Source organism: Scyliorhinus canicula, chromosome 19 (assembly GCF_902713615.1).
Source record: "Scyliorhinus canicula chromosome 19, sScyCan1.1, whole genome shotgun sequence".
Classification (NCBI taxonomy): domain Eukaryota; kingdom Metazoa; phylum Chordata; class Chondrichthyes; order Carcharhiniformes; family Scyliorhinidae; genus Scyliorhinus; species Scyliorhinus canicula.
The window spans coordinates 80,286,062-80,312,322 of record NC_052164.1 but is presented as its reverse complement, the minus strand read 5'-3'; the positions used below and the strand labels follow the sequence as shown (position 1 = coordinate 80,312,322).

The following is a 26,261-nucleotide window of genomic DNA, read 5'->3' as shown; positions in this document are numbered from 1 at the left end:
TGTTCTCATTCTGGATCAGAAAAACTGATTTGCAGTAATAAGTATCATGACATTAAAATGAAACTTGCACTTTTATTTATGAGCCCTAACTTTCTGCAGCAAGTTTAATGTGCAGATCCAGAAAATTCTTAAAATTAACAGGGAAGCTAAGGCTGAGATGCTGTTTGTCCGAAGTAAATGATGGAACAAAGTAAATGGATCTGGACGCCCTGGAGATGCCTATTTGTGGTGCATCTCTTCATTCCTTGAACCTATTGGCTGATATGCATGAATAACAATGTGCGTCATTAATACATAATTATTGTTCTAAGGTGATTTAGCCCATTGTCTGAACTTTCTGCTTTTGAAATTAGTGCAAAAAGGTTATCTGCCAGTTTATTGTTACTTTGGGAAATTTGATCAGATTACACGGAGATGTATCATTCTTAAGACTGAAATACCTCCTGTTACACCGAATGAAAACATCATTGTCACTCAAAACTTCCTGCATTCTGTTTTGCCACAGGTTCCACACAAACGAAATACATCCCAGAAGAAATTCCAGGAGGAATTCAGCTTTACAGTGTTTCCAAGTTATTGCTCATCATAAGCTTTGTGTGAGTAACAACTTAAGGTGCTGTCCCTGACAATTCCATTGTAGTTGTGTCTGAGATCTGGGAACGTACAAGAGTGGTCTGTGTGAGCGGCAAAAATTATTTAGTGAATATGCCCATGGAATTTATAGTTAAATGGAAACAATTTATTTCAATATAACCTTTTATTGGAATCTCCTATTTTATGCATATGGTACCAAAAATGTGCACAACTAATTGTCACTCGCACAGATCTTTTGAGTGTAATGGGACTATCAGTCCATGCACTCAGCTATTTTGCCAGAAAAGGCATTGGATTAATAATTTGGGCTATTGGCTCTTAAATGACCTGCACTCAAAATTCTGAAGGGTTTTAGTGAAGTAAATGGTGCTAAATTATTTCCATTAGTCAGTGAGTAGGTAATTCAACTGCATAAATATGTCATCAACTAAGGAATGGATAGATTAGATTACTTGTTTATGCAGAAAGTTGCTGGGAGGGACTGCTAACCTGGAAACAGTACCAGAGTAGTGTGTGTGTGATGTGTGGGGGGGGGGGGGGGGGGGGGGGGGGCATGGAGATGGAACTATTGTCTAACTAGTGTACGACACTATGTTGGCAAGGGAACCAAGATATCCAACCCAGAGCAAGAGGGAATTTACTGTGTAATGTTTAGTAATTGGTTTTTAAAAAAATCATTGGATTGTAAGTCAGTATATGAATGCACTTTTATGGTCAGTGCAAAAATTGAAGAATCAAATTGTTCTGCATGGTGGAAATAAGCTACAGCTTGTATTCCCTCATGGAGGCACCTAGACAAAAATATATTTAGAGTTCAAAAATACCAGGCAACTTAGAAGAGGTATGATAGCTTCCAGGTTGCGTTTTTTTGCCTCAATCGAATAACACAGCCCCAACCCGTAATTCTTTGTCCTTGTGTGGAATGTGTTTCTATGTGGTTTCTACTTTGAAGAGTTATGTAAATCATTTCATGATGTACCGCAAGGATACGTTATCTAATCTTTCAGATTAGAACATTCCTCATTTGGAATTGAGTGGCCTGTGATTAACAGCACTGACTTGATATTGAATAAAGATGAGCTTCATGCATATAAACAACATACTTAAACTTGTGGTATGTAACTGCAAAGTGTCAAAGAGATCATTTAAGATTTCCACAACGTTCTGTTGAGAAAAAGTGAAAAATATTGCAAAAACTTATTTCGACCCTGAATTTATTGGGAAACTAAAGGTGAGTTTGATGCACACTCCATGTGTGAATGACCCAGCAAATTGTAGTGAAGAACAGATACACTGAGTTGCTAATTACCATTGGTTGCTGGGGGATTTCCACCACTAAATCATTTGCTTTGTGAAAATCTGAGCTCACCATCGACCACGAGTTTCAAGAAACTGTACTGTTTGTGCTGTAAGCCAAATTAAAATTGCCGCAGCAAGTCAGGACTGGCACTTTTATGAATGTGGACTTATGATTCTAAAATGCCATTCGGCATACCTGGCCGAGAAGAGAAACAATCGGAATTGTGGAATCTTATTCCGCCAGCAAATTCTGGACCATTGTATATTTTCTTAAAATGCCGGGATAATTTTGATGGGCTATTCCATAATTCAGTGCTCCCCGTGTGTAGCTAACCTAATATGAAGCATGGGTCAACGAGTGGTGTAGAAAGATATAGCCTTATCTCCAATTCAAGCTCCCTGCGGGTATAGCTTTCAGTGGATATGTAAGATTATGAAATTACCTTTGGCATGAAGTAATTGTGTTGTATCCTTTCAGAGAGAGCCCAGGAATGCTCCAAACTTCAAATGGTTTAAGATTATGCTGTATTTTCCACTGTGTAAGGATGTTTTGAAGCTGTTGTAAGGCAATTTCTGGCCATTTGTAAGCCAGAACACAGCGTCTTTAGCTGAAATTTCTGTACATAAATTTGTTTCTAGTCAAGTTTCCTTATTTAAAATTGATTCACTTGATTTGAGTTGCTTTCAAACTAGGTCCACTGTTTATAAGGCTGACCATTCTGATTGATGCATTCTTTGCAAATAATGGACCTTTTCATTTGAGACAACTAGCTTCAGTAATTACTTTAAACCTCACTGTGCTCAAACGTTGGAAATTTACCTTTCTGATCACTATTTTCCTCTTCTGTTTACTGCTCCCTTTAGGATCTGTTTAAGGTACAACTGTGGTTCTTTTGCCTTCAGTTCCCTTTCTATACAATATTTGCCTCCAAAAGGGGCAAATGGCTAAGTGGTTGGAAACTGCATATTTACAACTCCTTAGAATTAGTATCAGTTTTTTAAAAATATTGATATCCAGTTTAAAGGAAAGGTTAAATGGGATTTTAAAGTACGTTGTGTTGTTAGACAGTCTGCTCTAAAAACCTGTTATTCAAATATCTTTTTGGGGAATCTCAAACTGCAGCAGATATTATCCACTTTTCGTGTAATAAAATGTTAACTTTTTGTCTTTTTTAGAAGTTAAAGCAAAGCCACAAACGCTAAATTTGTAATACTGATGGCTGATTTTGGTTCTCTACACTGTCCTATGTATAAACCTGTAGCAGTATAAATGCATTTAAGAGTAGCTAGGCAAACATATAAAGGAAGAAGTGTTGTGATTTAGATTTATAGAAAAGATAGGAGGAAGCTCGAGTGGACCATAAACATCAGCATGGACTGGTTGGACCGAATGGCCTGTTCTCTAAAGTATATTCATCATAATGTAATGTAATGTAAATGAGCTCTTGAGCCATGTGCCGGGGATGATGGATGACCATGAAACTGTAACCCTGTTTGGGGAGCACCTTGGGGAGAGGAGAGAATTAATGAAGGACAAATAAAATTCTCCATGTAATATTCCAGGATTAAAGTTTAATTTGTCATAATATTAAAATAATCTAAGTGAGACAGTGGGCACTTCTATGAAATTACCCAAAAACTAACAAACCACTTAAAGGAATGATTTTCAAAGATGACTTTAATTTAATGTTTTGCCTCCCTTTGGGCCGGAGCCAGTAAATACATAGCTGTAATGTTAAGCATTGTTCTTTGTCGGTTTGATTTACCTATTCTATACACATCTTCCTAGTCTCAGGATCACATTACAGGTACAGCAAACAATTAAGAAAGCATATGCTATATTAGCCTTTATTACAAGGCTAAGAGTGAAGAAGTCTTATTGGAAGTCAATAGAACCATAGTAAGACCACATGGGAGTCCTGTATACAGTTTTGGTCTCCTTACTTTTGGAAGCTTATACTAGTCTTGACGGGAGTGCAGCAGCACTTCACTAGACTGAATCCTGGGATGAGGAGATTGTTCTATGAGGAGACATTGAGTAATCTGGGACTATGTTCCCTGGAGTTTAGAAGAGCGGGAGATGATCTCATTGAAACATACACAACTCTTGACGAACTTGATAGGTTAGATGTTGCAGTGATGTCCCCACTCCTGGTTGAGGTTTCTAAAACTGGATGTCATAGTCCCAGAATAAGAGGTCAGCCATTTAGGACTGAGATGGGAAGAAATTTCAACACCCACTGGTTTGTGGATCTATGGAATTCTCTACCCCAGCGAGTTGTGGATACTCAGTCATTGAGTATATTCAAGACCGAGATCGATAGATATTTGGATGCTAAATGAGTTGAGGAATATGGAGGGATAGTGGTAAAAGGTAAAATTGAGGCAGCCGATGCGCCGTAATCATATTGAGTAATGAAGCAGGCACAAAGGGCTGCATGACCAACTGTTGTTCTCTCCACAGCTTGGTGTTACTAGTATTTCTGAATATGATGTTATTTTACAAGCTATGGATGCTGGAATATACAACACAGAGTCTCACTACGTGGCATGGGATCAGGCTCCAGGAGAGGTATTTTCTATATTTTTCACCCAGAAAAGCCCACTTAAATTAGATTTAATGAAATAAATGGCTTCAATCGGTGCTGGACTCTCACTCCACTGCCCTTCTCTTGATGTTATGTGGGCAAGGACTGCATTTGCATTTTCACCACCTAAATGTGATTTTGAAGCAACTAAAAAATGTTACTTTATACGGCTGAAAATGTGTTCATCACAAAAATAAACATTTGTAATAGGAATTGTCTGGTCTACCACTTCTGAGTAACTTAATTTTAAAGAACTGAAAATTACTTTGCAGAAAAAATGCAGAGCAGTTTACTATTTCCATGGTGTCTTCTCAGTTTCTTTGGTAAATTAAATATTTTTTTAAATATTTAAAATCTTTGAAAAAGTTGTCTACTCTTGTTGCATCTAAAAGAAGCTTAATTTTAAAAGCCTCCTTGAGGGGTTGCAAAGGAATGTAATTGGTGGAAACTTGCCATAGTGTTTAAGTCGATCAAAGGCATGGTCAGTTTTGTTAGAATGGCTGGCTTCCAGTGCACTTTTCCTTCGGAAAGCGAGAATGGTCATAAAAACTTGGCTTACACAGGACGTAATTTGCATTTGAAATTCTGTAATCTTTTACGCTGGTTAGGCTGGAAGTAGCATCACATCCACAGGCTTTAACTTGTTTCTTTTCTTCCATACAGCAAACTTCCCCAGTCACAGGTGGAGTGGGCCCAGTTATTAGAGTCACAGCAGCGTTACCATGATACTGAACTACAAAAATGGAGAGAGATTTTAAAATCATCAGTGGTGCTTCTAGATCAGGTGACTGTTATTTCTTATTGACTAGTGCAAACACTGGGACCACTGTAGCTGCATTGGTGGGCCAGGACTGACTGGTGTTTTGAAAATTTACTTTGGAGTACTTTCTACCTTCTCGATACTTTTTAAAAAATTGATAGCCTTGACTACAAATGTTTGCAGCTTTGTGGCATGGTCCAATGCATTATTAACCTAATACCAATCAACCGTTTTATATCATTATGGAGGGCTGAGAGGCCCAGTCCTTTGTTCACTGGCTTTTCACCTCCAGGTTCTAGGAGCAAGTCTATATATAGATGAACGTTTCACCTAGCTATTGGTTTTAAAACATCGTATATGAAGTGAAACCAAATGGTTTCTGGAAAATCTCAGCAGGTCTGGCAGCATTTGTAGGGAGAGAAAAGAGCTAATGTTTCGAGTCCAGATGACCCTTTGTCAAAATGTGAAGTGAGTTTAGGGAGCCTTCAATCACTTCTCAGTGATTGATAAAACTGCATCCATATTGGCATGAATGACCAGTAAATTGTCAACCTCTCTCAGAAGGGCCCCAGGAGGTTAGCAAGTAAAAAATGCCACACATGCAATGAGGTGCTGCTCTGAGATAGCACTGATATACGGATAGAGCTTTAGCCTGCGTCTCAGCAGATTGTGCATTGCCTGCATGTGCTTGCTTGTAACATTATGGCCTACGTTTTATAAGACTGGGTCACCAACAAATGACAGGAAGATGATGATGCAATAGAACATGACCTGTACTAGCTTTCCACCACTTCCCACATCAGGCCCATTGGAAAACCAGCTTAAGTGACTGAATTGAGTAAGTGTTCCACTTGACGGCACTAACATCCTCTTTATTTTAAATACAAAGTCTATCAAATTTAGAAGAGTTTATTTTAATATCTGAAGACCTTACAGGAGTGAAAACTGGCATGATCACATTTTGCATCTTAACCACATGACTTTCACACGCCTTCGAGTGTGAAGAGTAAGCAGCTGTGAATCCTGAAAATCTTTATACCCATGTCAATCGGGCCTTTATAAAAATAACTGCTGAGGCTAATGAGAGATCCGTGATTGTGCTCATATCCTAATTTGACAAACATTGTCAGTTCAAAATTTTATCTCAGTCTGATGTGATGAAGATTAACCCTTGCAAAGACTGTAATGTGTTTTTCACTAAGCTAACAGCATGGGGAAAGTTATTCCAAACTTGGCTGTTATTAAATTCTAACATTGTTATGTCCTCCAAATCAGAATTCTTATGAGTTTTCACTCAAATGCCAAGTCTATGGAAGAATCTGTGAAGAATATTAAGCTGCTACCAAACAGTGGAACTGATCTTTGAAGAATACTGCCTGAATGAACACCTTTACGTTTGTTGCGTTATATCGAGATGTTGCCTCACAAGTCATTAAATTTGTCATCCCGAAAATACTTAGCAAATAGTTCCTCATGAAGATTGTGCCCCTTCAATTATTTCCCTGATTGAGTAAAGGGAGGCACCTGAGGCGATGCTTCCGTTTAATATATGCTACATCTCTTAAAAATGTATATTATGTTGGCAGAAAAGAATCTGGACATCTGCTTCATCCTGAAGACCTGGCCATCAGCCAGGCAGGATTCAGACCTCCTTTTGTGTACATGATGCTGAAAGTTGAGATGCTCAAAAAGACTTTGGAATTTCATCTTTTTTTTAAAATTCATCCTACAGATGAGAGACTCGTTAATAACTCTTCAAAAGGGCATCGGTTTGCGCGATTACAGTTCTGAAACAGACAAGAGAGATCGGTTTCACTGATGGGCATTACAAAGGCCGAAGAGGGAATCGTGTGCAATATAGATATATATAAATTATATAAATATATATATATATATTAAAAAAAGACACTGGAACCACAGGCTGAGTTGGACCTCCAGGACTGCTGCCCAGTCAGTGAAATCAAAATTGACAAAATCAAGATCCTGTACCGATTTGAAACTGCGGCAGAACTAAGTTCTGACAGCACTGAAGCATCAGGGGAAGACAACAGCCACGCTAATCTGCCTACACACTCATGTTGTAAATCCTAGAATGTTGTACTGTAAGCTTTAACATGTAACAAAAGCATGTAATAATTTGTGGGCTGTCTCTGTTGTGGAAGACATGTATTTGAAGTCCCGTGTGCTCTGTGTTTAAGGTATTCATCAAACACAATTAGGAGCAGGGTGAGGATCTTGAAACTATTACAGGTCATTGTGCCTGCGAAAACACCACTTATATATATTATTAACAAAATTAATCAAATGTATTGATTCTGGCTCAGAGTGAATGGATAAAGAAACTGTGAATATCTGTATTGATAAAACTTGAAAACATTCTAAGTTGCAAATGACTTGCAGAAGTGTGGCATGTCAGTCTGTTCAGTTTTTAGTTCTACAGTTGTACAGTAGAAAATTGAAAAAACGACAGAAAAGTAACTGGAATCCTGATGGACTGACTTAGATATTTATTATTGTAAATACAGACTAAACAATCTATCATAGGCAGGTCCCAAAATATATAGGGCAAAAGCGTGTCTCTGTTCTGTAACCCTCATTACAGCATGTCTAAAAGCTGCAGATTGCTCACCTGATGCTCGCAGAGTGCATGTGTGGAACCTGACTGTGAAGCATTCCGTGTTCTTTGTTGAAATGGTAACAGTTAGTTGCGGATGAGAGTTTCATCATCATTAACGTGATGAGGCAGTTGCAGGGAAGCGCAAGGCAGCTGAGACGTGTGTCACGTTTAGCTGTGCTGCAGAGGTATGGCATGTCAGTTTTTATTTCTACAGTTGTATAGTAGAAAATTGAAAAATTACGTATTAGTACAGTTTTTTAAAAATATACACATATAATATTGACCCTGCCTGATTTAATGAGATTTAAATTCCCCAACAGGAGTCAATGAGCCACAACTTATTAAAATAAAGAATTATGGATTTGTCTTGAGATTCCCTGTGTGATTTGATCCACAGACAAGGTGGGATCTTATTGGATTCAATAGGATTTCTGTCCTGCCATTTGTTTTTGAAGTCTCTCACTAGAGAACAGAAAATCCACCACGTGCATGCTAAATACAGTACACAGAGGAGTCAAAGATATAATGTTTTGTGACCAAAATTTTATTTGATTGGATCATTAGAACAGAAATACATGCAATAACAAGAGCATGGTGCAGGAACACACATGCTGCTTGGTGGAATAGGAGCAGAGAGCTAATAAAATGAAGTGACGACAGCCAAGCACTTTAATTCCCTCAAACTTGTGCATGTTGACAATAAAGAGACATTGGTAGATAATTTGCCACAGTGTGTGCAAGAATAAAACAAATTTAATGCAAATTCGGTAAACAATATTGCCCACTAAGATACAGTTGTCAAAAATGGAGCCTTGGAATTGAATGCTCACCTGTGAACTGTTTGTGATGGAATAAATTAGCTCCTACTGATATAGTCCAAAAATGATGTTTAAATAGTTAACTTATGATATATTATCGTGCTTGCCTCAGAGCTGACAGAATTGGAAAGTTTGGTACAATGGTTGACAGGTGCTGAATTGGGTATTCTTTTTCTTTTTGTTAAAAGATTGACCAGTATTGTGAGCATTCATTTCAATGGGCCACCCTGACCTAATATGTTTAAAGTGTGTTGGGACAAATTGAAGGGAGTGGAGGTTGAATTCTGACTCCACTCGGGGGGGGGGGGGGGGGGGGGGAATGCCACCAGATGTTTTTCAACATTAAATTTGTGGTAACTTGGTTTCCTCCAGAACTGTGGATTGTATTAGTGCTGTTTTGTTAGACTTCTGAAAACTAAGTTTAAAAGACTTGCGATGAATTCTAGAGGAGGAAGAATAATGTGCTTTCGCGTTTTTTAAGAAATTGAACTGCAGTAACTAATTCCTTAAGCACATCCTACCCAAGGGTGTTCCTGTGTGGACAATTGCGTGATTTATAACAAAGCTGCCAACGTGTACCATTTCAATGCAGTCAGAGAGAGCAAGATTTGATATCAATTATAAGGTGCTTTAATATGACTGATAAGACATTTTCTAAAAAAGTTGCTTTCTAAACAGAACAAACCTTTCTATTAGTTCCAAAGTTTGTGTTATCAATCTGAAATTATATAACAATATTTAATCAATTAAAGTGAGATATATGTGAGCAGAGAGTTATTTGCATTGTAAGTCTGCACACACATTCCCAGATACATACTACTGCACTGCTGTCACCTATTGACAGAATATTTCCATGCAATTTATCAGCACGCCCACAATATTTGTCTTAAGGATAGGCATAGCCTAATTTACATTCCACAATCCGTTTAAATTGTGGGGAATATGGAAAAAGGCAATGACCAATTCTAATATTAACTTTGGATGTTTTGATAAATAATGACAAATCCATTTCTAACTCAATTATGGCATCATATTATTCTGTGAACAGGTCACTCTCATAAATACCACACACACCTTGCTGTTTGTCATCTACCGCATCCACATTCAGCATGATTGGTAGAATCAAGTGACGGATACTTTGCAGTAATGTCACTCAGCAGATTTGATAGGTTTGTGATATTGATCACTCCACATAGTATCATGTTGATGAACACATGCTTTTCCTTTTTGTGCTAAATTATTAACTTATTTTTTTTAAATTCTGAACTCATTGCTACATTTTGTGTTGCCTTTAATATTTGAGTTTATATTTTCAATTCATGGAACACAATTCAAAAATAGTTTTAAAAAATAGAGATTTTCACTGCGGAAAAGTAATTTTGGATATCTCTACTTTATTCAGCTGCTTACAGAGGTTGATTTTTTTGTCTGTGCTCGGTATTGTATAGGATTGCCAGCATATCATGAGTTGAAACTGTTTTGGTTTTAAACTAGCTAAGATATATGGCTAGTTTTGTTTTTAGAGTTTACATTATGTGTAACACCAAAAATCAACCGAGCAAAATTTGAGAGTAGTGTCAGGACAGGATCAGGAAATAATAATGTGGACCTGAGCGTAAAGTTACAAGCCATGAGTGAGTGAGTGCGTGTGTGCCTGTATCTATCAGAAGAGAAGAGATAAATTGTATAAAATACACAGAATTTAAATTGCTGTACCGACAACTGGGTAATAGTCCGTGAATCAAATTTGAGTTCCTCACCTGACGTTGAAACACTCGGAATGAAAATTGACTCCCATCAAAACTGAACTATTGTTTTGCTCAAAATATAGCTGGGCAACAGTACCGTTCTCGGTGAGTTACCTTTAAAGAAATATCCCACAGCTATCTTATTTGAGAAATTGTAAAATGCTCAATTTGGATCATCCAAGGTTTTAGGACAAATTCTAAACAAAATCGGGGATGGAATTGTAATCCTACTGGATATTTGATAAAGGTAGATTTTGTATTTATTTACATGATGAAATTTACTGGCTATCTGTTTGTTTTATTTCTTACTTTAATCTGTTTAACAAGTGATACTTTGAGTGAAGGATGATTTAGTTATGTTTCAAAATTTCTTTCCTTAAGGTAGCACAGTGTGTTTTACCATGATATAATTATCATAATTTAATAAGGTGGTAAAGTGACCCCTGTGCCTGAAAGTAACTTGTGACCAATAGAATTCTAAAAGTATAAAGCAACAGTAAAATAGATTTGGTCCACTGAATTATAGTGAACTTTTTGAAAGCAGTTATTTCTAATCATTTTGTATTCATGTGGCACTTTTGAAATGTCAATATATTGATACTACTTTGAGCTCAAATGCATTTTCAGAAATTGTGTCCTCTGTTGGAAAAGATGAAAACAATGTGCTTGAGTGTTCAGGACTCACACATGCATTACCTCTTTTACTCAGATTTATACTCAAGTTCTTGGGACATGCACTTTGTCCTCCTTTTGTCTCTTGGTTTTTGCATTTTATGGTTAGACATGATTGAATACAGTCATTCCCAAATTTAGCATAATCTGAAACTAAAGTCAGATCAAGGTAAATTGAGCACCATTCCTGATAGCAATTTGAGCTATGCTGTATATGGTCCTTTATGTGGTATTAGCTCACACATATGGGCCTAGAAATTCGGCCGCACAGCCTCCTGAGTTTAATACAACGGGTAGAAAGTGCACACTCCTTACGAGCTGGAAATTTGCCATTTTAGAAAAGACCAAAAATCACATTTCCATGAAGGGCCTAACCCTTACTTCAGGCCCTACTGCAGATTGGCTTATTCTGAAATAAAAACTGAAAATGCTGGAAAACCAGCAGGCAGGCTGCATTTGTGCTGGGAGAAATGGCTGGAAAACCAGCAGGCAGGCTGCATTTGTGCTGGGAGAAATGGCTGGAAAACCAGCAGGCAGGCTGCATTTGTGCTGGGAGAAATGGCTGGAAAACCAGCAGGCAGGCTGCATTTGTGCTGGGAGAAATGGCTGGAAAACCAGCAGGCAGGCTGCATTTGTGCTGGGAGAAATGTAACATTTCAAGCTGCGACCTTTCATCTGATGAAAGATCAATTGACCTGAAATATGACCTCTCTTTCTCGCTCGACAGATGCTGCCTGGCTTGCTGGGTATTTCTCACTTTTCTTGTTTTTTTTCCGATTTCCAGGATCCGCAGTAGGCTGTTTATGTATTCTTTTGTCCTGAGTCAGCCAGTGCTGGCGCTAGCTATGCTCAGGTAAAACCGATGTTACATGCAGCTCTGTAGGTGGTCCAAAAGGGACCATGTGTTCTCACTCAACTAACAAGTTAAGATTTAAAATATACTTACCTGAATGTGGATCTTGGAGGAGTTGGGAATCCTGCTCTTGACCCCATGTTCAACATTGGAAGAATATCGGCCATTGCTTTTCCCCACCCACCCCCACACTCCATTCAATGCTGCTGATTTCTAACGCTGACTGTTGGCGCTCTCGGCCATCCCCCACCCTTAACCAACGCTTCCTTCCCAGCATCTCTTTTCAGACATCCAACCTTCTTGTCACAGCAGCCTGATTGCTTCACTGGTGAGCTGTATTTTACAAGCTCAGCATGCAATGTTAATGAGGCCTGACACAGAATATCAGTTGCACCTTGGGCCTGAACATTTAGATGCAACCCCCCCCCCCCCCCCCCCCCCCCCCATGTCCAAATATGGAGCACCTGAATTTCTAGGCCGCGGTCTTTAGTTTTTTCACCATCCCTTGCTGCGTACATTACAAGAGTTCTTGTTGCACACCCATTGTTATATCTACAACGTGTGCTGTCAATGCACAGTAGTCATCCTCCTCACCATTTCTTATTACTCAAGGTAGAAACTGTATTGTTGTATTTTCTTTTCCTTGAACTCAAAGTTAAATATAGTATTATTTCGGAAGAAAATAGACAGCCCGTACAAAGTCTTGAGGAGTTGGTTACCTCTTCATAATCAAAGCATACTGATCTCAAAATGTTGAATTCTCTTCCTTTATCATCCAAAATACATTAAAGGAATTTGCTATTCAGAGGAGTTTTATGGGCTGTACATTTTCAGGACTGTGTGGTAAGAATTTTTTATTAAACTGATTGCCGTCGTGTTACAAGACATTGAACGATGATCATTTGACTGTTTTGCCAGATTTGAAAATGTGAATATGATGAGAGTTCAGTTTAAAAGGGACAGTGTCTGCCTCATGTGGGTCCATTCCACTTGTTTGTTTCTTTTAAATAATGCAAAGAATCACAAAAGTAGTCGTAGTTGATCGTTGCATTGGGATTTTGACACGATGCATGGGGAATTGAACAAATTAGTGTATTTACTGCAACAGTTGGAGTCCACTAAAAGGAAGCTAATTGTTGTTTCTATTGACTCTAAAATGTTACTAATTGACGAATGTGCAAAAGCTTTTCATGTGTTCAAAAAGTCAGTCGAAGTTCTATTGGAAATGTCCTGATAATGCAAATTGATTCCTTTATCCCATTGTTTCAGTTAAGTAAACTCTGTAGAATGCATGGTGAATGAACTGGTGCCTGAAGAAAAATCCCCCTTTGAAATGAACCTTCCCGTTGAACAGGGTTTCTGCTAACTGTCTGATGCTGTACTATAGTGTAATTTAATTCAAATAAACATGGTTCCCACTCCAGGCAGATATTTCTTTTTTAAATAAGATGCATGTCCATCTGATGCTACCTAATGCTAAGCCTGTAGGCTAAGCAGCCATCATCAGATGAAATGAGGTATAATTGGATTGTGCGGCTTGACTATGCCTGACATTATGTAATAAAGTATCACGATGTGCATTCAAATATAAGGTACATTTTTTAGAACTGTTTTGATCTCCATATATGAAACTTAACTGTAAACTTTGCGCTGTGCGCAGGTTTAGTTTTAATAACCTTGCCTACTAGAGTTTAGGTTACTATGGCAACCCACATGTAAGTTAATGTAAAGTAGACACAAGGTATGAATAAAAAGTGTTGAAAAAATTTGCCTCATAATTTTATCTCCTTTTTCCTCCAGTGATGTTAGAAATTCCTGTTGGTCATCAGAGTATTTACTTATGTGTAAGTAAAGGGCTTAGCAAATGAGTGATGATATTTTCATGCCAAAGATGTGGCCCATTCTCAGTCCTTCTGTTTATCTCAGTTTATTTTTCTGTATCTGCTTATTAAGGGAAGTGTTAGAAGGGGTGAAGTTTTTAACTGGCTGATAAATACAAGCATTGTTGGCAGTTTTTTAAAAAGAAGATGCTGCACAGAATAGAATTTCCATTCAATATTGTTTTACATTTCTTGGCCATGTCATCTTAAAATTAGCCGTGTAAGTGAAAAGTATTGTTACCGACTTTCCATGAACCACGTTTGTCTTTATACCAAATAGTTACATGCATGCAGAGAGCTCTTGAATGGCAAATTTTAAGCTGTGGTAGCAACATTGATGCTATCAAAGCATTTGAAGGGAAAACTCTGTTTCAACTTGTCAGGTGCATAGATGGTTAAAGCATTTTATAATTTGAGCATTTTTTTCAATCCAGCTTGAAATGATATGCCATCCAGGACAGACTACGGGCGCAATTTAACTAAATGGGAACAAAGTCCCATAGCGAGCGACTTTAGCCGTGTGTTTCCCAGCGCTTGCAGTGCCGAGAAACACAAGGCTATAAAGTGTGACACGTTTGAAAAGGGTCCACAACGGGGAACACAGGCTGAGGCCACACATAGCCTTGTTTTGTACACCGAGGAGATCTGCTCGCCGGAACTCCTCTGTGGCGAGAGATTGGGGTACCATTTAAAAGTGGTGTCCTGATCTCTGAGGCCCGGAAGTGACTCTACAGCCTCAACGCACTGTGGGAGGGCCCCTGGCTCCTCCCACACCCTCCCCAACACCAACATAGGGCACCCCGGCCTGATCGAACCTGTGCAAAATATGCCACCTTGGCAGTGCGAACTTGGGCAGTGCTCCTCCGATCCCCTGGAAGACCCCCATGAGTGCCATTCCGTCTGGACCCCATTTGTGGAGTACTGAACGGCGCTCGCCCGAGGCGAGGGAGATTGATCCCACGCCACGGGTAACTCCGGAATCTGCACATTAAAGTGAGACTAGCTGTCTCGCTCTAATGTACAGATTTACCAAAACATGATCCTGCCCTCAATGGGCAGGATTCCTATCATATCACAACGTCTCGCGAGATTGCATTAGATTTCTCTCAATGCTGCGAGCCGGATAGATCCTGGAAACGGGGTCTCCCGGCTTTTCTCAGCCACGCTACGTGCGGCGAGCTGCTTCTCAGGTGCGTTGTTCCCTGTAAGCTGTGTGACCGCAGCAATCCAGAAAGTACCATGCAGGCAACTCATAAAGTTCTCCCCTTTAAAATACTCCTCAAGAATATTTAAAGGTGCATGCATTCAAATGAACAGGCCACACACATCAGGTAAAATCTATGAAGGAGTTTATCTTTCAGGTCAATGACATTTTATCAGAACAATATAGGTTGACATTGATATGAGACACCAGAAATTCAAAGTTCACAATTCTATGGAACAGAGTGGATGGACATTTTTGTCAATTTTTCAATGTGGCTAAGAGATCTCTTCAAATGTCTGCATATTGATACCTTTGTTTACAATATGGAAACCACCTCAAATGGTGTAATGATCAGCTCATTACATAAAACATTTAGTGTTTTGCTACATTGTTATGATCAGAAAAGCACTTCCTGAAAAGGTGGTGAAGATTCAATAATAACTTCCAACTGGAAACTGGATCAGTGCTTGAAGGGAAAGTCTCTGGGCAAAGGACAGGTGAGTGACACTAGTTCAAGAGTTTAGCTGGCACAGGCACCTTGGGTCAAATGGCTTCCTCTGTGCTGTCTCGTTTGAGGGTTCCATGATTTCTTGCAATTAGGTTTTCTGTCGAGAGTGAGATCATTTATTTTAATACATGTTGGCTTCACAGTGGGATGATGACTGGAGGCAGATGGTGTTAATGTCGCTGGATCAGTCATCCAGAGGTACAGGCTATTTCTCTGGGGACATGGATTCAAATCCCACCGCGGCAACTGATGGGATCTAAATTCAATTAATAAATCTGGAATATAAGGTAGTCATTGGTGGCCTTGACAACTGTTTTCAAATGTTGCAAAAGCCCACCTGGTTCACTAATGTCCTTCAGAGAAGGAAACCTGCCGATCTGACTGCATCTGTGCCAGACACACAGCAATGGGGTTGATTTTTAACTGCTCTCCGTTCTAGGCAATATGTTGAATTGAAACCTACTATTAGCCTGTCTGGAGGAGAAGCACCATATATTAGAGAGGGAAAATCATAATCTGCATGCATGGCACAGGGAATTCAGGAGAACCTCTTTATCCAGCGAGTAATTTAAAGCTGGAACTCGATATCACAGTGTAGGTTGATAGCTGGACACATTAAAGAGGCACCACATGAAGGCAAAAGAAATCAACGGATATGAAGGGTTGGATCTATAGCGGGTCGAAATTCTATTATGGCCACTAAATCACGCGAGGCCAAAAATGGGATTTGTGCCAATAAGAATTTGGAATGCGATCTTGCCCAGCCTTCCCTGATGGCGCAAACCTGATTTGCGTGAATTTGAACCCATTAAAATTTACTTAACGTGGTGTATTTGCATCTTTGGCGTGATGTCACGTTGTTGCAAATTACGACCTCCTTCTAAAAATGAGAGCCAGGGGCCATGACCTCCGAGAGGGAGGAAGGAGGTGAGCACCACTGTTTCCACCTAGCACCAGGGAGTCCAAGGGTAGAGAGTATGCTGGCCAGTTGCGGGGTGGGGGACTGTATTGGGGGCTTCCGGGATGGGGGTCGCAGCTGGTGTATGTGGTCTTGAAATCTGCTGTCTGGGGGGGGGGGGGGGGGGGGGGGCTGTTGGTCTGATGTCTGTGACATGGGTATTTAGGGCGGCTGTGGGCCGCTTAGGGTGGGGTGTGATGTGAAGGAGGCAGGCCTAATGGGTTGGGTGGATGATCCCCAAAAGAGAAGGCAACACAGTGCCCAGCCTTGCAGGGTAAGGGGGCTATAAAAATTCCAGAGTAGCTGTACAGGAGATGTGCAGAGTCATGACAGGAATGAGATCTCAGAATGATGCAGCCTAGTAAGAAGGATGCCGATGAGCTTTGCCTATCCCTGAAGCAGAAAGTAATTATGTCCTTTAGCATTTCTGAGACTCGTGCTCATCAAACTAATTGGCCATCAACAGTTAACCCTTAACAATGCCAGCTGTTAACCCTTAACAGTGCCAGCTGCCCACATGTCCAAAGTCAGGGAATGGGATGAATACTTGGGGTTTAAGGCTAACTGCAGGGGAATGGGATCGAGGGACACCTGGCTTGCTTAGTGCCAGATCCCAATGCCTTCCAGTAAGAATCTATTAGCCCCCAAGGTGGGCATCACCGTCTAGTTGACCCTGCTCATTAGGGATGAGCAAGCATATAATACTCCTGTCAGAATCCCGAGTGATATGGAGAGTAAAGGAGGAATGAACTAGATGGAAGGTCAAAGGTTATGCTGGGCAAGGGCATAGCCCGAAGCCAATCATGCAATCATGATGGGAGAGCTCATGAGCTATCGGTGAGCGGTAGCTACCAGGTAAGGTGTGGGACCGGCTGCTTCCAGGTCCAGGAGACCATTGGATCAGGAGAGATACTGATGTTATCTGCCTGCAGCACCAACTTGACTGTATGTCTCTCTGTCTCATCCCTTGCAGTTAACTGAGTGATATGAGTATGGAGCCATTAGTGCTGGCTATTATTAGTACAGTGCTAGAGGAGCACAGACTCCAGCAGCAACATGCAGCGACACCCAAGAAAGACCCAGTGGCCAAGGCAGGAAGCACCAGCCAGACAAGGGGCACAAACGTGCAGAAGGAGACAGGGTGGACAGGACCCGAGTAACTTTCATGGAGCTGTAGTCAACCTGTTCCGTAGGAGACTCCACCTCATCAGGGAGACTTTGTGGTACCTGTATCACACCCTTGCTGACTTGACACCACGTGGCGGAGGACACCCACATCTTTTGGCCATGAAAATCACGGCAGACCTCAACATTTACAAAATAGGGTCGTTCCAGGGCTCCACGGGAGGCCTAAATGACATCTCCCAAGCATCCGCCCTTTAGTGTAAGGGGTTTAGACGTTATTAATTTTGACCTGGACCAGGCCCAGCAAGACGAGAGGGCTAGGGCACTCTGCACCATCGCTGGCCTGCCGCGGACGCCGATCAACTGCACCAATGTCACTCTGTGCATCCATGGCATTAGAGAGTCCCCTTCATAAACAGGAAGGCGTTCCATTCCCTCAATTGTGCAGCTGGTTTGTGACCACCAGGTGCAATTCATGCACATGTGTACCTGTTTTCCAGGGAGCATTCATGATAGTTACATCTTTGGGCAATCGCAGATCTTTGGCACTTTTGAGGATCACTCCAGGCTGCAGGGACTGGTTGTAGGGGACAAGTCCCCATGTCCCCTGATATCCCCTGAGGGCGTGACTGATGACCTCAGTCCGGAGGCCAGATACTGCAGCAGAGGCCTGGTACAATGAGGATTGTAGTGCCACCCGATCTGTGATAGAGTGGTATATTGGCCTCCTGAAGATGCACTTCCTCTACCTCAACGCGTCTGGTCATGCCCTCCAGTATAGCCGCCAGAGGGGGTCTCGCTTTATGATAGTCTGCTGTGCCCTACATAACCCGGCTCTGCAGCGGAGTAACGACCTTCATGAGGAAGACCTGGAAGGGCAGCATCTGTCCTCTGATCAGGAGGATGATCAGGAGGGAGTTGAAGAAGAGTCCGTTGAGGATCCAGAAGATGGAGGCTAGGTCGGGGCATGGATCCGCATGGGAAGGAGGGCCTGGGATGTCTTTGTCCCTTCCACTTAATGGAGTAGGACCAGCATATTGCCTGACAGCACATGGAACATTAGACCCAAAGGCTTATATCTATGCAGTAACTTCTGTGTAACTAATGATGACTTTTCTTATCTGTCATCATTTTTATTGTTCCATTATTATAACATTGCTGTAAAGTGATTTTCCATAACAGATATCAAATGAAACCTAGAGAAATTAAAAGCAATTCATGATGACTTAGAAAAAAATCTGCATTGTGGAACAATTCACATCTCATCAAAGTTGACAGCGACAGATGGTATTAGTAACTGACCCTGCAGCACCAAAATGGTAAGTGACTTATTCATTAGTAAACTGGTGTTTGATCTCCGGCCCAATGGCAGAGCACATGATAGGTCATACTGGCCAATGCAATGTCTGGATTGAATAATCTGGTTTGGAAGATGTATTGTGCATAATCACAGCCAGTCTATTGCAGCCTATTGAAATGATACCCTGACTTTAGACTTTTAAAGCCTTAATTCTGGATGCTTCAAATACAAAGCAAACACGAATGATTGTTATGTGAGGATTGTAGTGCCACCCAATCTGTGATGGAGTGGTATATTGGCCTCCTGAAGATGTACTTCCTCTACCTTATGTTTTTCTTCACAGGCACTGATGGACGTGCCTTGTTTTTCTTAAATTTTTTGTTTTTATTTCTGATCTCCTGGTATTGATTGTAATATTTAGCTATTAAAGTACTCTACCTAGGCCCATGCACCTGCTCTAGCCCTGTAACCCCGCGCATTGGTCAAGGCCAATCCACCTATATCTTTGGACTGTGGGAGGAAACCGGAGCAGCCGAACAAAATTAAAACTACCATTTTGGATGTCCGATACAACTGCCTATGAAGGAGTTGCAACTATTATTGATCACAGTCTAATATTTAATTAAGAATGGAACCTGCTGATGTAAATTACAAGAGTATGTTCCAATATGGTTCCACTTATAAATGCACTTTCAAATTTCCATCTGATAATATTCATTGACCTTCAGTTTGCTACAATACCTCTGCAGCTGTAGATTTGCTTAAGCACTTGGGTGATTGTTGGTGTGGAGTTTGCACGTTCTCCCAGTGTCTGCATTAATTTTGTCCGGCTGCTCCGGTTTCCTCCCACAGTCCAAAGCTATACAGGTTAAGTGGATTGGCCTTGATCAATGCGCAGGGTTACAGGGCTAGAGCAGGTGCGTGGGCCGAGGTAGAGTACTTTTTTGGACTGTCGATGCAGTCTCAATCGGCCGAATGGCTTCCTTTTGCACCTTCAGAATTGTATAGATTCTCTCTCTCTTCTGATCTACTTTTCCTCTTGGTTCCCCAAAATCTCCAATGTTAAATTCTCACCCCTGTTGCTGGACATTTTCCTGCTGAAATCACTTTGCATCTGAAATGTTAATTATGCAAAACAATCACTGGACCAGATTATTCTTAAAAACATTCTTAAAAAAAATACAAGAGAGCATTATCTCAGATGACAATTTGCATAGAATTACAGAAGAATGTACAGAAGCAGATGATTGTGCCCCCCTTATTAACACTGCGCGAGTCTCCTCCCCTTCATGCAGTCATAGACATCTGCAGCACAGAAAAGACCCTTCAGTTCATCACATCTGCACTGGTCAAAAACAGCCACCTAACTATTATCCCATTTTCCAGCACTTGGCCTATCGTCTTGTATGCCTTGGCATCGCAAATGCACATCTAAATACTTCTTAAATGTTATGAGGGTCTCATAGTGAGTTCCAGACTCCCACCATCCTCGGTGAAAAGGTTTTTTCTCACATCCCCTCTAAATCTCCTGCCCCTTACCATAAAACTATGCCCCCTGGTCTTTGATCCTGCCACCAAGGGGAAACATTTCTCATTTCTTCCTGTCTATCTATGGCCCTCATAATTTTATACATCTCAATCATCTCTCCCCCCCCCCCCCCCCCCCCAACTCCGTTCCTCTCCCAATGAAAAACAACCCCAGTCTATCCAATCTCTATTCACAACTAAGAATCTCCAGTCCCGGCAACATCCTGGTATATCTCCTCTGCACCTTCCCAGTGCTATCACATCCCTCCTGTGGATTCCAGAACTGCACACAATACTCTAGCTATGGCCTAATCAACATTTTATCATCTCCCTGCTCTTAAACTCTTTTTTTTTTAAATCATATGCCTTCTTGACCACTTTATCCACCTGCCCTGCTGCCTAAAGGGACCAGTGCACATGCACACCAAGGGCCCTCTGATCCTCAGTGCTTCCCAGGGCCCTGCCATTCACCATGTATTCCCTTGCCTTGTTTGTCCTGCCCAAGTGCATCGCCTCACATTTATCCCGATTGAATTCCATTTACCACAGATCAGCCCGTCCATATCCTCCTGTCATATAAGGCTATCAGGCTCGCTATTTATCATTCCACCATCTCCGCCTCCAGGGAGACATCCGGTCACTCTGGTCCAAGAGTGCCACCCCTGCCACCCCCCCCCCCCCCCCCCCCCCCCCCCCCCCCCCCAAATCACAGCGCCATGCTCCTTTCCTTTCCAATCCAGAATCTCCAAGGACGCACGGTTGGTGGCCAGAGACCCTTCTATTGCCTTAGAGATCGCCTGCTGCTGCTACTTGAGTTCATCTGTGAAGAAGCTCTCCAGCATCTCTGCCATCCACGGAGACCCCAAAGTCTAAGCAGGAGCCTCCGGCATTTTCTCCACCAACGAGGCTCAAGGGTCCTTACAGAGAATTTACAGTTGAGACAAAGGCCATTTGGCCCATCGAGTCTGCACCGGCCCTTGGAAAGAGCACCCTACCTAAGCCCACACCTCCACCCTATCCCCGTAACTAAGTAACCCCACCTAACCTTTTCTGGACACAGGGACAACCTGCACATCTTCGGACTGTGGGGGAAACTGGAACACACGGGGGAAACCGACATAGGCACGGGGATAACATGCAGTTCTCCGCACAGTGTCCCAAGCCAGGAATCAAACCTGGGACCCTGGAGCTGTGAAGCAACTGTACTAACCACTGTGCTACCATGCTGCCCATGGTAATATACTTGTTGGGCTTTACTTTTATGTGGTGACCTTATCCCATCTAACTACTCAAATTTCCTCACAACATCACCCATAAACTGGGCGAAAGGGGCGCGAAATTTAGTTGTTGGTGGAGTGTGCAAGCTTAATAGGGTTTTCATAGTCTTTTATTTTCTCTAATTTTCCTTTTCTCCAGTAGGAGTCTCCCTGCTAACTAGGGAGTTGGTTAGTTAACTTGTTTCAGAGGGTTCGCTGCAGCTCATTATGGCGTTTTTTAGAAAATGAGTTTAGAGTTCTTATTTTGTTTGGTTTTGTTAAATGTACGGCGGCATGGTAGCACAGTGGTTAACACTACTGTTTCACAACGCTAGGGACCGGGGTTCGATGCCCAGCTTGGGTCACTGTCCGTGCGGAGTCTACATGTTCTCCCCTTGTTGTTGTGGGTTTCCTCCGGGTGCTCTGCTTTCCTCCCATAAGTCCTGAAAAAAGTTCTAGTTAGTTTAATTGGACATTCTGAATTCTCCCTCAGTGTACCCGAGCAGGCGCCGGAATGTGGCGATTCGGGGATTTTCACATTAACTTCATTGCAGTTTTAATGTAAGCCTACTTGTGACAATAAAGATTAATTTTTTAAAAACTAGTTGTAGGGTGGGTTTTTGTTTGCCTTGCTCTTTCTTACCCATTGAGTGGTCACACCCAATGATGGTGGTGTTGTTTAGGGGTTGGGGAGTGAGGGGGTTTGCTGTGGGTTGGGAGTGGGGGGATTGGGGAGTGAGGAATGGGCAGGGAGGGGGTAGCAGCGGGAATGGAGTGGGTGGAGGGGTTAGACTGGGGTAGTGAGTGGCGGGGGATGACGTTTGCTGACAGTGTCTCTTGGTTTTCCTTTGTCCAGTCTGACTTAGTTTGGTCGCCAACTTGGGTGGATCTTTTTGTTTTATCTTCACCGTAACCTTGGTTAATCTCTCTTGTGGAAATGGCTGACTCAGATTGGGGGGGGTTGGAGGCCTCCAATCAGCTTGGTCACCTGGAACATTAGGGGCTTGAATGGCACAGTGAAGAGGTAGAAGTCATTTGCCCATCTCAGGAGGCTAAACTCTGATATTTTTTTGCAGGTGACCCACTTGCAGGTCAGGGACCAGACCAGGCTGTGCAAGGGGTGGGTGGGGCAGGATTTGCATTCCGGGTTTGGTGGCTGGGCCAAGGAGTTCACTTTTCCTCCTCTTAACATTATAACCGACCCCAATGGTCAATACGTTATTGTTTGTTGTTCCCTGTTAAGCATCCCGGTTGTTCTGGTCAACATTTACGCCCCCAAGTGGATCGAAATGAATTTTATTAATTCACTGCTGACTTCCCTCCCTAACTCATTTTAGGTGGGAACCTGAGTTGTGCATTGGACCCCAGATTAAATCGTTCCAAGCCTAAATCCTTTGTTCCATTGGGGGTGGCCATGGCTCTATCCTTGATGATTCAGATGGGGAGGGTGGATCCTTGGCGCTTTTTGCATTCGAACAATAGAAACTTTTTGTTTCTTTCGCATGTCGACCACGCATATTCTTGGGTTTTTTGTTTTGTTTTGGATAGAGTTCTCCTCCCTTCAGGGCTGGTGGCTGAATACACAGCAATTGTTATTTCAGACCATGCTCCGCCCTTTATTGATTTGTTGCTAGAATCTGGCACCCCCAGCGTCCACCTGGAAGTTAGATACTACATTTAGCTGATAGTAAATGTTGTGAGAGCATGACCACTGCCATAGACGACTATTTAAAATCTAATAGTTGCGATTCAATTTCACCTTTCACATTGTGGTCCTCGGGGGGGGGGGGGGGGGGGGGGGGAGGGGGGGGGGGGGGGTAAATTATCTCTTCAGGGTATATATGTTGAACCTTCACTGCATTCCCTCTATGGCAAATATATCCTTTCTTAGATAAGGAAACCACAATTTCACATAATACTCCAGATGTGGTCTCACCAAGGCCCTGTACAGCTGCATTAAGACATCCTTGCTCCTGTACTCAAGTTGTTTTGCAATGATGGGCAGCATACCATTTTCATTCTTAACTGCTTGTTTTCAGTGACTGCTGTACTAGGACACCCAGGTCCTTTCGTACTTCAACATTTCCCAATCTATCACCATTTAAATAATTGGAGCAGAGTGGCGTAGCAGAAGCGTACTGTACCCATAACCCAGAGGTCGATGGAGCGAAACCATTCGATGCTATCCATTATTACACCTAGGTTTTCATTGTAGCATAAGTTTATCATCTTCTTATGGACAGCATGGTAGCACAGTGGTTAGCACTGTCGCTTCACAGCGCCAGGGACCCAGGTTCGATTCCCGGCTTGGGTCACTGTGCGGAGTCTGCACGTTCTCCCTGTGTCTGCGTGGGTTTCCTCCGGGTGCTCCAGTTTCCTCCACAAGTCCTGAAAGACGAGCTGTTAGGTAATTTGGACATTCTGAATTCTCCCTCTCTGCACCGGAATGTGGCGACTAGGGGCTTTTCACAGTAACTTTATTGCAGTGTTAATATAAGTCTACTTGTGACAATAATAAATATTATAATACTCTGCCATTCTATTTCTCCATCCAAAGTGGATCATTCCATATTATGTTGCACCTGCCAACTGTTTTCCCGCTCACTCAATTTGTCTAAATCACCTAAAAGCCCCTTAACATCCTCCTCACTCCCACCAAGTTTTGTGTTGTCAGCAAACTTGGAAATATTCCTTTTACTTTCCTCTTCCAAATCATTGAAGTACATTGTGAATAGCTAAACTCAAAGCACTGATGTGTTAGGCAGGTTGGTTCGATGTGGACTGCACTCGATGCAGGGAAGTTAGAAACAGACGTCTAACACTGGAGAAGATCCAAAACTGTTTTATTCAACTGTAGAACTGCTATACATATTCAGCTGTGGGTCGACACTATACTGATCTGACTGGTGACCTTGTAGTAACCTGACCAGACTTACTAGCTACCGCATGGTGTTTGCACTTGCCAGCTCATGGACTTTGACTCAGTCACAAAATTTACATAAGTTCAGTCTACAGATTCAGTCTTTGTGGTGGGCGATGAATTCTTGTCGATCGCCGCAAAGGCAGATCAGGAGCCACCTGCACGTGGATAGGTGGGATCGCTGCCATCGCAGTGGTCGCGTGGGCCAGCAGGATCGCTGGCAGATTGGTGGCCTCGTGGCAGGGTACGTCCGGAGGAAGTATGATGGCCGGCTGAGCACTGCGGTCAGGTGGTGGGCGTGGAACTCTTTGCAATGCCCATCTGTTGCGCCGTAGCGGAGCCATCAGCCATGCGGACAAGGAAAGACCTTGGGGCAACTTGTTTGACAACAACAACTATGGCTGACCAGCCGCCCTCGGGCAACTGGACGCGAACATGATCGACTGGAGCCAGCTCAGGTAGATCCGTGGCACAAGCATCATATGTGGCCTTCTGTTGGGCCTGAGACTGCTGCATTTTTTTGTAAAACCGTGAGGTCGTCAAGATCTGGAACATGGATGGCTGGAACAGTGGTCCTCAGAGTGCGATTCATGAGCATCTGCGCTGGAGACAACCCAGTGGACAGTAGGGTTGCCCTGTATGCCAGTATTGCCAGGTTGAAGTCGGAGCCTGGGTCTGCAGCTTTGCACAGCAATCGCTTGACAATATGGACCCCTTTCTCTGCCTTCTCGTTTGATTCCCGTAGTGGGGACTGTAAGTTGTAGGACTGTGCAAAATCAAACCATTCCTGGTTGTAAAAGCATGGACCGTTGTCGCTCATTACCGTGAGCGGTATCCTGTGCCTGGCGAACGTTTCTTTGCAGGCTTTGATGACCGCCTTCGACATGAGGTCGGACAGTTTCACCACTTCTGGGTAACTGGAGAAGTAGTCGACTTTTCCACCCTTGGCGTGGAAAAGGTCGACACCTACTTTGGACCACGGAGAGGTCACGATCTCGTGCTGTTGCAGTGTTACCTTGGATTGAGCCAGTTGAAAATTCTGACAGGTGGGACAGTTGAGGACCGTGTTGGCAATGTCCTGGTTAATGCCCAGCCAATAAAACACTCCCGAGCTCTGCGTCGGCATTTCTCGACTCCAAGGTGACCCTCATGGAGTTGACCCAGTACCATAGCCTGCATGCTCTGAGGAATAACAATCCTGTCGAGTTTCAGAGGATTCCCTCAACAACCGTCAGCTCGTCTTTCAGGTTAAAGAATTGGGGACATTGTCCCTTCTGCCAGCCTTGGGTAAGGTGCTGCATCACACGCTGCAGTAGAGGATCCTTGGCCGTTTCCTCATGAATTTGGACCACCCGTTCGTCAGAGGCTGGGAGGTTGGTGGCACACAATTGCACTTGCGCTTCTATGTGGCAGATGAAGTCACCTTGTTCCCACGGTGTGGTGATGGACCGGGATAGGGCATCTGCAATGATCATCTCTTTGCCTGGCGTGTAGACAAGTTTGAAGTCATAGCGGCGGAGTCGAAGAAGAATTCACTGTAAACGAGGTGTCGTGTCATTTAAATCTTTCTGGATTATGTGGACTAGAGGGCTGTGGTCTGTTTCCACAGTGAATTTCGGCAGGCCGTAAACGTA

General features: G+C 42.5%; 1 protein-coding gene across 15 annotated transcripts in view; it reads left to right on the top strand.

The window, feature by feature from the left end:
• The window catches only part of gramd1ba (GRAM domain containing 1Ba), an 808,348-nt gene extending 794,633 nt beyond the window's left edge, over positions 1–13,715 (top strand). For 13 of the 15 annotated variants that reach the window (XM_038778914.1, XM_038778911.1, XM_038778917.1 and 10 more), the window contains 5 exons: positions 506–596; positions 2,758–2,769; positions 4,358–4,465; positions 5,145–5,265; positions 6,974–13,715. In XM_038778914.1, the coding sequence (XP_038634842.1) occupies positions 506–596; positions 2,758–2,769; positions 4,358–4,465; positions 5,145–5,265; positions 6,974–7,060 (419 nt within the window). In that variant the 3' untranslated portion in view covers positions 7,061–13,715. The remainder of the gene's footprint in view (positions 1–505; positions 597–2,757; positions 2,770–4,357; positions 4,466–5,144; positions 5,266–6,973) is intronic. The other 2 variants (XM_038778906.1, XM_038778920.1) reach the window with 1 other exon arrangement.
• Positions 13,716–26,261: the final 12,546 nt, after the last annotated feature.